The 13332-nt window shown below is 36.8% G+C and overlaps 1 protein-coding gene across 7 annotated transcripts in view; it reads left to right on the plus strand.

The window, feature by feature from the left end:
* diaph2 (diaphanous-related formin 2) overlaps positions 1–13332 on the plus strand; it is a 424876-nt gene that overhangs the window by 115093 nt on the left and 296451 nt on the right. For all 7 annotated transcript variants that reach the window (XM_053235486.1, XM_053235484.1, XM_053235480.1 and 4 more), the window contains 2 exons: positions 1999–2063; positions 5867–5971. In XM_053235486.1, the coding sequence (XP_053091461.1) occupies positions 1999–2063; positions 5867–5971 (170 nt within the window). The remainder of the gene's footprint in view (positions 1–1998; positions 2064–5866; positions 5972–13332) is intronic.

Genomic DNA, 13332 nt, shown 5'->3' on the forward strand with positions numbered 1-13332 from the left:
AAACAGGATGTTGACTTGTTGACTTTACAGTTTTTGAAAACAGTCACATCATTAGCAGTAGCTTTTATTCTGTCCGTAACTTAACGTTTCCTTTTTAGATGATGGATTTGTAGCGTATTGTGAAGGGCACTGATGAATTTTTTGAGCCTGCAGCATTTGGGCTGTTCCAGCTCCTCTGTTGTTGCCTTTTTCATCACCATGGTACATGATCCTAGGAAATTGATTTGGGAAAACCAAAGTTTTGTTTTTGCAGCGTCTAGGAACTTGTTTATCTGTTCAATTGTGTAATATCATGTCTTTCTTTTGAGGATGAAATTAATAATAGCAGAGATTTTTTTTCAAGTTCTTCAGTAAAATCATCTGTAATGTCAACCTATGTGTCAACAGATTTTCACTCAATCATCTGAATGTCAGTGTTTTCAGTCAGGGCTTCTGCAACACAAGTAGAACCAGTGGGTTTTCAGCCACTTTGATCTCACAAAGCTTTTATGTGGGTGCTATATCAGTGGGTTCTCCAGCAGCAGTGGGCTGTAACCTGTGTAAATGGGTTCTCCCGCAACAGCTGGTTCTCTGCACAGGTCTGTCTTGTATTATTCCTGTCCCTCTGCTCAGTCCAGCACTTTGTATTGAGTATGTAGCACCAGGAATGTCTGAGTGACATTGCATACTTTAGCTCTGGCATTTTCAACCCAAGTGGAATTATTTTTCTCGAAACAACAACTTTATCATAGTATGTGAGAGTGTGTTTCTAGTGTATCATTAGAAATAAACAGAGGCGCATTGCTGAGAGGGGTTAAAGAGTGTGAGTATTGAGACAAATCAAGAAAATATATTCAGTCTATGTATCATGAAAAATATTCAGACCATCTTCTATCACAGGATTAGTGACCATGTGTATCTCTTTCAGGAAAAACACAAGTGAGATGGTCCTTTTCCCTCTTGCAATTTTTCTGTGCCTATTGTATTTTCTTAATCCTGAGGTTCTTGTTGAATATTAAACAGGGTGTAAAAATGTCTAGATGATGTTTTGTCCTATCTTAGGACATGGTCCTCAATGTAGCTTTCAAATTTTATGTCGATACAATGAAGCACTGCAGAGATAGGACCTCACATTTTTATGGCTATTTCACTGTCAGTGTCTGTCACATTACATTGCAGATTTTAAAAGCAATATATGATGTCAAAGTGGCAGTCTCCACAAAGCCATGATTTTAGGTCAATCAGTTGTGGAGCTATACATTCGATTAATATTTTTTATGCCTACAAAGGTTTCAACACACTTTATATTGGTAGAAATAATAATAAAAAAACATAAATTCATAACAGTAATTAATTTTGTTATTAATTCATTTATAACAATAATAATTTATGCATAATTTCTTCATTTTTCAAGTTTTAAAGAGTTTTCAAGAAATTCAAAATTGTTTATAAAATACAATGGTGGCCATGAAATTTTTACATCAACTGACCCTTCCAAGGAATCAGAGAAAATATGAATCATGATGCTAAACTGAACACTTAATAGGAAAAAACACATTTTTCCTTATTATAGTGCTACCTAGCAGTCAAGAGACAAAACTTAATAGGGTCTCTCAAGACATCATTCTTGTCTACCAAGTTTGGTGTGAAAATGTCAGTGTAGCTGAGATATAGCCAAACATCCTGTTTTGCATAATGGCAGAAATGTGGAAATGGTGGATGGAAATGACTCAGCATCCTGTCAGAAATCAGATGACACCAGAATTATGAATTTGTTCCAAATTCCAGAGTAACTAGCAATGTTTTAGCACCCCCTAGTGCTCAAATTACATGAATATTTTCATGTCGATGCATGGCTTGATGGCCTTCTATGCTAATAATAATAATCTTGTAATAATCATTATTACAAGTAGAAGAAGAATACAAACAAAAGCAATAGGGTTCCAGTTCTTTCTGTGCTTGTCCCCTAATAAGGATGTCTTAATGTGGTGTGTGTGTGTGTGTGTGTGTGACTTTCAGATCAGTGTGTAGATAAGGCCAAATTGGAGGAGAGTGAACAGAGAGCAGCTGAATTCTCCAAAAAGGTAAAGCTATTCATCACTGTGTGCTTGGGTCATTGGTATGCTGCTGTACTCCTAACACCAACATTTTAGCAGGAAAACAGCTTTGGCCTGATTAGTAGCTAATCAATAGCTGTCAGCTCAGCTACATGATTTGAATGAGTGTGTGCAGAATTAATGTTGATGATCTATTCTGTATGCTTGTTTGTGTTATACTGGGAGCGCATGACAACTATTTAAATTTAGGTCACAAGCAGACACTTAATAACACAGATGTTTTTTTTTAGCATTTAGCTTACCCCCAGTTGATTTTCCAGCAGAAAAGAATAAACAGTGAAAGTGGAGTCATCAGGAGAAAAAAGATTTACAGTCCCCTCCAAAAGTTTTGGAATGGTTTGAGGTCAAAAGATGAATATGAGATGAGAGATCAGATTTCAGCTTTAATTTCCTGATATTTATATCTATATGTTTTAAACAACTTAGAACATGGCACCTTTGGTGGCAGACCACCCAGTTTTCAGGTGTGCAAAATACTGGAACAGATAGTCTTAAAGTAAATAATACTTAATATTAGGTTGCATATCCCTTGCCTGCAATAATCGCATCAAGCCGGCAACCCAGTGACATTACCAACTGAGTTGGTCGCAACCCAGTTGAACAGCTATGGAAGATTTTGGACCAATCAAATCAAAATCAAATCAAATTTTATTTATATAGCACAAATAAACACAACAATAGTTGACCATTGTGCTGTACATAAAAGACAAGATAAATATCTAAAAAGGAAACAAAAAGAGAATAAAAGAGAATAAAAAGACCACAAAGGGAATTTACATCAAAAATACAAATCAGAAAAGACAAGACATTAAAGACAGTTATAGGCCTGAGAGAAAAGGTAAGTTTTTAACTTAGATTTAAATTCAGACTCTGCAGAAATTAGTCTTAGGGATAAAGGGAGACTATTCCACAATTTTGGACCAATGATGGAAAAAGCTCGGTCACCCCTCGACATAAGTCTAGACCTCGGAACCGTCAACAATCTTTGTTGTGATGACCTTAGTGATCTAGCAGAGTTATTTAAATTCAAAAGGTCAGAAAGGTATTTTGGAGCTAATCCGTTCAGTGCTTTAAAAACAAAAAGCAAAATTTTAATTCTATAACGAATTGGCAGCCAGTGCAGATAATGTAATATTGGGGAAATATGATCAAATTTCCGAGTGCCAGTCAAAAGCCTGATGGCTGCATTTTGAACCATCTGAAGATGACTAATATTGGATTGACTCATTCCGATATAAAGAGAATTTCAGTAGTCAAGTCTAGATTAAATTAAATGTTAAAAAACTCTTAGCCTTAGACAGTAATTTTAACTGGAAAACGCTAGATTTAACTAAGCATTTATCTGTTTGTCCAATTTAAGGACAGAATAAAAAATAACAACCAAATTTTTCACAGAGTGTTTTACATAAGGGACCAAATCTCCCAGGTCGCCATCAAAAACACCTGACACACCTGTGGGCTCAAACACAATAACCTCAGTTTTGCTCTTGTTAAGATGCAAAAAATTTAAAGAAAACCAAGACTTAATATCAGACAAACATGCTGATAATGAGCTTAAGCCTTTTTTGTCATTTTTCTTTAAGGGCAAATAAATTTGCGCGTCATCAGCGTAAAAATGAAAGGATACCCAATTCAATCCAACACAACTTTCTCTAAGATTTTAGAAATAAATTAAATATAAATTTGAAAAAGTCCTGTTATTGGAGAGAATGTTTGGGTCAAGATTAGATTTTTTAAGCAAAGGTTTAACAGTTGCATGTCTTAGGTATCTAGGAACAACACCTGTGAGAAGGGACTTGTTTATTATAGCTAGAATGCTAGGCCCGACGACATCAAAGACCTGCAGCAAAAAACGTGTTGGAATAATGTCATGAAGACATGTGGTAGGTTTAAGCTGCTTAATAATATCTTGTAGTGAGTTAAAACTAACTGACTGGAATTCCTTAAAGGACAAAGCACATGGGGAGAGAAAACGGACAAATCGCAGTTTAAAGATACAATATTCTGTCTTATGTCAACAATTTTGTCTGTGAAAAACTTTAAAAAGCTGTCACATACTGCAGTTGATGCATTAAGACAGACAGCACTCACAGGACTCTCAACCGAATTTAAAACAGTAAAAAGCATTTTAGGTTTATGACAGTTTTTCGCTATAATGTCAGAAAGGTATGTAGACTTTGCTGCTTTGATTGATTTTTGGTATCTATTTTATTTTATCTATCTATTTTTGGTATGAGTATTTCAAAAGACACTTGTAATTGATCTTTTTTCCACTTTCGTTCAGCTCTACGACAAACCCGTCTATGTTCAAGTATGGTGCTAGTTAACCAAGGTTCTGTTTTAGAATTATGCCATTTATCTCTTAGTGGAGCCACAGAATTCATTATGTCAGTACTGATGGAATTGAATAACATAAGATGTTCATTAATATTAAACAGATTTGAAAGAGAATCAAGAATATAAGTTTGACAAGCGTCCTTGAACAAAGCAGAGAAATCGGCATTAGAAGATGGACTAAAGGTACGAATCTGCTGTGAAACCATCATAGTTTTTGAAACTTCATTTGAAAAAGAGCAGGTAAATGTAACAGACATATGATCAGAAAATCTCAAATCAAAAATTTCGAGTTCACAAATCGAAATACCATGCACCAACACAAGGTCTAATGTGTGGCCCAGTTTGTGAGTTGGACCATTCACCACTTGAGTGAAGTCAAAAGAGTCAATCAGATTAATAAAATCCTTAGCCAAGGAGTTTGATGCACAACAAATGTGAATATTAAAATCCCCCACAATCAAAAGCCGGTCATAGCGAAGAACAATGTCTCCTAAGAAGTTCGCAAACTCAATTAAAAAATCCTTATTTGGTTTTGGGGAGCGATAAACCACAGCAATGGCTAACTTGTTCATATTTAGCTGAAATAGGAGAACTTCAAAACTCAATAACAAGTCAGTCTTTAGAGATCAGCAACCAAAACCACTCTTAAAAACAGACGCAAGCCCACCGCCCCTCTAGGACAGTTCAAAAAAGAGCAGTCTGCGGAGCAGTCTTGGTTCTCGCGATGAAGACGGCGAGAAGGGATGAAAAACTTGTCCTGAGACACAGGTAAAATCCACTGATAAGCCACTTCAAGTGAACGCCACATAACAAAGCGATCATATCCAGGCCCAGGCTGAAGGCGATCCAACCCACAGTCGTCAAAAAGGGAGGAGGGGAGTTTGAATGAGAAAATTTCAGATCAGAATTTGATGACGATTCAACAAAGTCCCTTATATTTAAAAGCGTTTGACGGTCATAAACAATCACAGTAAAAACATTCTGAATTAAAAGAGAAATAAAAAACCAAACAAGCAGCCCAAAGAGCAGACGGCTAGCCAAGCACACCGACGCCATCTTTCCCTAGTGTTCATCCCTCCAGTACAGTTCCAGAGATTTATTGAATCATTGCCAAGGTGCATTAAAGTTGTTCTGGTGGTTCATGGTGGCCCAACACCGTAATAACATACTTTATGTTGGTTTTTCCTTTAACATGTCACCTGTCTGTATGTGGTGACCTTCATAAACGTTTGAGATTTGGCCATTGAGGAATAATTGGTGAAAGATGTAGTTGTGTGTGTGAGAGAGAAAGTGTGCTTAAAAGAACGTGTTGTCCACAGAAGTACAGGTTTTTTTTTTTTTTTGTGTGTGTGTGTGTGTGTGTGTGTGTGTGTGTGTGCATGCATGTATGCATGCGTGTGTGTGCATGTGTATTTGTATATGACTTTTTATAGTTTGACGAGGAGTTCAGTGCACGACAGGAGGCACAAGCTGAGCTGCAGAAACAGGAGGAGAAAATCAGAGAGTTGGAGGGGAAGATCACCTCTTTACAAAGCCAGGTACAACTGCACCTCATCTCACACCCACGCATACACACACACACACACTGTATGGTGTCTGTATCAGTATTTAAGATGCTTTCAAAGACATTTATCACTGACATTCACTAGTCTGAGACACATGCATACTCAAAAGTTTTTTCCAAGTGCTCCTAAATGTACCGACAGTCTCAGTAAGCAAGAGATATAATATAATTAAAAAAAAAAAAAAAGTGGTGCCTCCTGGTTTACTCAGTCCTACTGGTGTTATGAAATACGCTGAAAATGAGGTATATAAGCACTTTAAGACTATGAATAGCCATTTCTTTGTTGTGCAGTCATATTAGCCAATTTCTTTCTGGAAAAGTAACTGTTAATGCAGTTGCTCAGGTATATTGGCTAATTCTGTAAAATTTAAACCTTTTTATCAGATATATGAAACTGGATGATTTAATCAGCAGCCAATCTTCTCTTTAAAATGTAGGATTTGATTCTACTGAATTGCTTTGTTGTGCTATTTTGTTCTTTTCTATCATTGGAATGAGGGATTGCGTTTCCTCTCTGACTCACATATCCTCATTCCTTTTCATACCAAATGCACAAGTCTTCTTGCAGAAAATGCTTTCTATTTCCTACTTAATCTAATTTGAAATGCTTTAGGGCTGCTATAGACCAAAAAGAGAGTAGTTTGCCTGCTTGTAGAATTAAATTAAAAATGGCATGGCATCCGAAACTGTTTCCCAGACACAGAATGTATTTCATTGCAAATGCCTTTGCTTTGTCTTCTTAATTCCATACCTGCTTGGTTACCCCCTCTGTGTTGCCAGGTGTTTTTGTTTCCCCCCTTTCAGAGATGAGTTGGCATCATTAAGAACCATTGCAGCCCTGGCCCACCATTTGTTCTCCTTGATTCACAAAATGGACACATTAGCAGGGGCATCAATGGAATAGGCCATTCCTCTTGTGCCTCTTCCAGCATGATATTTATTTATGTGCAGGTTTCTCCCCTGCACGTCATCTGGCCTGAGTGCAGTGTTGTCATTTTACCCACTTGTTTCTCCACTATCTTTGTTTGCTTTGTTCATTAATCACTTGGCTCCTACACATTTACATTATACCAGGCCTTTCTGAATTTCCTTCCATTACTTGCCAGCACCTATGTGGCAGCACTCCATGCAATATACATCTATATTCATGTTTATTTTATATTATATTTAAAGGAATGTTACATATTTTCAACTTAAATCTCATATTTTCTTCTTGGTCTCTTGATCCTTTTGATCCTTGCTTATGTTTATTGTAGTTTTACCTTCCAATTCCATCTAGCTTTTTCTTGCTGTTTCCCTGCTTTGAAGCCCAGCATATTAATAGATAGAGAAGCAGAACTAATCCTTGAAGATTTTCACTCTTCCCCCATGCATTCTGATGCCATGCTCTTTTTGTATCAACAGCCTCTGAGGAACCAGTAAAATGCTTTACTGAGAAACCAGTAACGTGCTGACTGAACAGAAAATTAGCATGGGATATTTACATGTACACCATCAAAAAAAGTAACGCACCAAATATGTGCTTATGGTAAAGTTGCACTCCTTTTCAGACAGAAAACAGGCATAACACAGAGGCAGAGAAAGATGTAACATTTTTCACACAAATAAAGGCTGTTTTTGCTCTGCATATTTACACTGATGCATCGTATCAATGAAGATTTGGTTTCTGAGTGTTTTTTCATAGTCATGTTCCATAGCTACCTCAAAAAAGATATATTGTCAGGTCAATAAATATTTTGACATTGACAGAGTTAGTGTTATTTTAATTGTCTACCGCGTAAAAGTCTTAGGCACATGCAAAGAAATGCTGTAAAGCAAAGATACCTTCAGAAATAATGAAATTAAATATTTCTACATAAAAAAATACTATAAAGAGCAGTAAACAGTAATAAATGAAACAGAATCAATATTTGGTGTGACGATCCTTCGCTTTAAAAAAAAAAAAGAATAGTAGTCTCAGGTACAATTTGTGCAGTGTTATAAGGAAATTAGCTGTACATTTTACTGAGTATCTTGCAGAACCAGCCACAGTTCTTCTGGAGACTTTGACTGTCGCACTTTCCCTTTTTTTTTTTTTCTAATTTTTTTTTTTTTTTTTTTTTTTTTTTTTTTATCTGAAAAGTGGACTCTTATGTAATACATAAGACATACAAACATTTTTCTGTAACATTTAATTTTGTGCTGGAAAACTAATGTTTGGAAATCTAAAATGTTTTTGTACTGAATCAATAACGTAGAAGTCATAAAATAAAAATCTATAACAAAGTTTGTACTAAAAAAAATAGGGAGCCCAAGACTTTTGCACAGTACCGTATATAGGAATTGAAATTAAACTAGATAGTGCCAGTCCTGCAGAAACTACGAGTGTGATTTTGATGCAAATCTTGGCCAATTTTTGCCAAACGTTGGCCAATGGGGAAGAAATGGAGGTTGTAATGTGTAGGTGTTAAGAGGCTATAACAAGGTGTACGCGACCACTGAATTTTGTTTGTGCACGCTACTTGTCAAAGGTTATAGCACAAGAGGAATTGAAAAACTTAATTTGGGTATGTTAGGTCAGTGTGCCTAATGTTTATTGTCTCACACACCAACCTGTGGGTTCCTAAAGGAACCTCTTATTATTGCATATGATTTTTGGCTCACTTTGTCCATTTTCATCTGTTGTTTTCCTGTACAAAATAATTTGTGTGATCGTTTAGTCGTTATTAATATTATATACTCATATACTTGTATGACAGAGCATGCTGTCACTGTTGGCGGCAGCAGCACTGGCTTTCATTCACGTTAACAATTTCACAGTCTCCCATTCATTGCTACGGATATGTGGGTGCACACAAACTCCATTAGCATGCTGGATTCATACACACATAGATTTATACCCCATCTACAACCCCGACATTCGTTCACACCTTAACGGAACACAAACATACACTCGGTTTCGTTTCATGTATTTATTTATTCATACTTATCTGTTTATTCTGTTTATGTTCCATGTTTTGTTCGGTGTAGTCAGTCTTTCGGGTTGTGGAGCTGCGTTGGCCAAACAGACTGGGCATTGACTGGGCGGACTGGCTATGATGTGCCAGTACCGCGCAGTGCCGGCACAGTGCACCCGGAAGCCAGCAAATCTATTTGTGTTGTTTGAAGGTGGGGTGGAACAGGAATATATGTATATAACTTGAGGTATATTGGTATTCATGTTGTTATTAGGGGCCAAGCACCGCAAGTGTGTAGGCACCTGTTGTTTTCGTCAACTTTCTTATTATTATTTTTCTGTTTCTTCTTTTTCTTCCGCTCTTAAGTCCGTGGCAGCCTGTAGAACAGGACATAGGAAAGTTAGGAAATTTGGCACACAGGTAGGGGACTATGGAAGTATTTTGCGGACAAATTTCGAAAGTTTTCTATTAGTGCACGTATAAATTGTGACATAATGCAAATCGCATATTACTATTTGCATTTTCATTTACACAAACATACAGTGTCTGCCAAATTTCAAATGGAAAAGCAAAGTCCATTTGCAATTGCATTTCCCATGTCTTAAGAATTATGACCCTGTCATACTGAAATAGCAATAGCAATTACTATTTTAGCAGTTTGCTATTTCACTTCCTCATCGTCCCGTATGGAGCCTGCCAAAATTCAGATGGAATCGCAATTCTCTTTGCATTTGCATTTCCGATGCCTTGCACAGAAGCCTGTCAATCAGTGTTGGGGGTGGGAGTATACTATGGGGTGTGTTTGTATTTGGAAATGACATCAGTCACAGTCGACGGCCAGGAAGGAAAATGTGCAGATGATTGAGCTGAGGCTTCACTCCTGTGGAGTGCACATAGCTGAGCAGTGTGGCGAAAAGGTCATTGTTAATTTCCGGTCAGATATTTAATAATATAAAGCCAGAATGTAGAATTTGTAAGGTAAAATATCATATCGAGCAGGGTCTACTAAAACCTTCACGGGTATATTAGAATTGTACATCCAAATCTGCACACTCTAGTTTATACTGTATTTGTTATATGGCACACCATGTTCTGTTGTGTTGTGGATAATTCAATACACGTGTAATAGTGCTTTTACATTATTTAAGGTTTTTATGCCAAACATAATGTATAATTACTCTGAATACTTGAAGTGATATATGTGAATGCATACCAATCATAGGTCAAACATTGCTAAATTTGTCTGAATTATAAAAGCCAGAAGTGGTACTAAATGAAGAGTCATTTGGTAGCCAAAAGAGCCGGCTCTTTTTTATTCAAGAAATGGGAACATTGTACACTTTTGTTCAATTGCAAATATTAAACATTATACAGTTAACTGTGCCGGCTCTTATTGCTGAGCTGAGCCAAACAATCTGGTTCAATAAAAAGAGCAAGAATTCCCATTATGGGTGTCGACTGTGACTGACGTCACTTCCAAATACAAACACACACCATAGTATGCTCCCACCCCCAGCACTGATTGACAAGCTTCTGTGCAAGGCATCGGAAATGGAAATGCAAAGAGAATTGCGATTCCATCTGAACAGGCTCCATACGAGACGTCAAGGAAGTGAAATGGCAAACGGGTAATTGCTATTGCTATTTTCAGTATGACAGGGTCATAACTTGTAAGACATGGGAAATGAAATTGTACATGGTCTTTGCTTTTCCATTTGAAATTTGGCAGAGATTGTTTAAACAAAAATACACCACTTGCATTTGAATTTTGTCACAATTTATGTGTGCACTAATAGAAAATGCCATTTGCAATTGCTTTTTAAATTTGTCCGGAAAATACTTCCATAGGGGACAGTCTGAAATGTTACTGTAACAGATTTGGTATTGATAGCTCAAACCCTGTATCACCACCAACTGCTCAAAATTTCACTCATGTTTATGCTAATAACTTTTGAACCGTAAGGGCTAGAAACAAAATTCTTTTTTTCATTCTGAGTCGAAAACCTACCATGGTTTCAATTTCCGCCGACTAGATTTTCCGCCATTTTGAATTTTCTGACATGCCTACTTTTTAGAACTCCTCCTACACCATTCATTTGATTTTAACGAAAATGTAAAGAGATCATCTTCAGACCATGCAAACAAAAAAATTATCGACTTAAAGTTGATTAGTCAAACTGTTCTCAAATAACGTGCAAACGAATTCGATGATGAGCATGCCAAAATGGATGTGAGGCTATATCTCTGTAACCCTACCTTGAGGGTACCTGCACAGTTTCTGAACAGCATCACCTAGTGCTCACAAGATATGGAAAAACTCATATTTTTTGCTTATAACCTCTGAACAGTTTGTCCTAAAATCCTGAAACTGGTCGCTGTAGATTGTGTGGAGCATACCAATTCAAAATGGCTGAGAACCAAAATAGCCGAGAACCAAAATGGCCAACATAGGAAAATTTGATATTATTTATATGAAAGTATCCAATGTTGGCCATTTTGGTACTCAGCCATTTTGAATTTAGAAGTAAAATGCTGTATTTCATGAATGTCTTGGTGTGTTATAAAAATCGGTATGTGTCATCAGCATTGTGCCCTGAAGGTACTTAAAAAGTTTCAGGACAGCACCAGCTTGTGGTCAAAAATTATAATGAATTTTTTTTTTATGCTAATAGCTTTTGATTACTTTTGCCTATTGTCATGAGACTGGTCTTGGTAGATTCTTTGGGTCATGCTGAGAACAGTGATACCATTTATGTAATGGTTGGCCAAACTTGCTGTCTGTCATTTTGAAATTTTTTGAAAACCTACTTTTTCGAAATCCTCCTAGACTGTTTGTCTGATTTTCATGAATATAGAATTCAAGTTCAACCGTTCTCATTATTATTCTTCTGCTTCCTCTTCTTCTTCTTTTTCTTCTTCTGGCTAGGGTGTCTATGACAGCCCATAGAACCTTCTGGTAAAAAGTTGTTAAATTCAGCACACTGACTGGGGAGGGTCGACGGAAGATTCTCACTAAATTCGGGCCAAGTGCTGCCAACGCTCTAGCGCCACCAAATTTCTGGTCAAATTTGGGCCTAATTTGGAAGTACATTTATGGTCATAAATTTCAAACCGTTTGCTCGTAATGGGCCAACAAATCTGACAGTGAAGCCACCAAACTTGGTAGGCATCTTCAGGACCATACCCTGAGGCTATGCAAAAAATTCTGTGACAGCGCCACTTACTGGTCAAAATTTACAATAAAATGCTAAAAATGCTTACATCTAACTGCCAATTTTGTTCTCCTCCTCCAAACTTTGTCCACTCTTCATCAAATTTGGCACACATCATCGTGAGACCTGTCTAAACAAAAGGTATCAAAGGAATTTTGATATTCAAAACCATTCTCCCATAAAGCGCTGCAAATGCAAAAAACAGGATGCGAGAGTGTATCTTGTACTTCGAATCGACCATCTTGGATTTTGTTAAAATATTGTTTCACTGCTACTCCTTCAAATTTTGTCCAATCTTCCCCATATTTGGCTCACATCATTTTGAGACCTGTCTGAACAAAAGTTATCAAATGAACTCTGATATTCAAAGCCGTACTTCCATAAATTTGTGAACATGCTATGATGCTTGGTAAGTTCCTTAGTTTGGCTCTGTTGTGCTTAGCCCCGTTAATTGCTGATTGCAGATGGTTTAGCTCAGAAGGGAGGGGCTTGGGCTATAAGAATGAGTCCAAAACCATTCTTTGGGGTTGGTGTTGACCTAGCGAGCATGCAGTTGTGATGCTACGAGCAATTAAAAAAAGAAAAAAAAGAAATAACAATACAGAAAATCTGTGTACATTAATTAATTAATTATATTTTCCTTTACATTTATTTATTTTCTTTTGTTCTTTCTGTATATACACCTGTAAAGAGCCTTGCCATCACTGGAATTTTCTACTTCTCGGGCACTGTAATCACATTGCACTTGAAAACTGTTGCAGGTGGGCCATCATATTATTTCTGTTATTGACCATTATCCTGCCTGGTAACAGGTCTACAAATCCCACTGCTGTACATCCTGCTATACTCATATTCCCACTGCTTAGCTACATCAATTAATACTTGCAATACTTGACCAATTAATACTTGCAAAATGTTCAACAAATCACTTAGTTAATTACATGATTAGTGTCAGGAGATCCAATCAATCAGTTTGATGCCTAATATGTGTAGTATCAGCTGGAATTGTTTGATTTATGACAGTTTGAAAAAATGGGAGAAAAAGGCTCCTTTAAGAGGCATGCCTATAAAAGACTATGCAAGTGCTAGTTTCAAATGCTCAAAACTCTGAAAATATTCACCAAATCGCTTACCTAATTACATGGTTAGTGACAGGAGCACTTGCTGATCAATATCCAACCACAAAT

Source organism: Pangasianodon hypophthalmus, chromosome 7 (assembly GCF_027358585.1).
Source record: "Pangasianodon hypophthalmus isolate fPanHyp1 chromosome 7, fPanHyp1.pri, whole genome shotgun sequence".
Lineage (NCBI taxonomy): Eukaryota > Metazoa > Chordata > Actinopteri > Siluriformes > Pangasiidae > Pangasianodon > Pangasianodon hypophthalmus.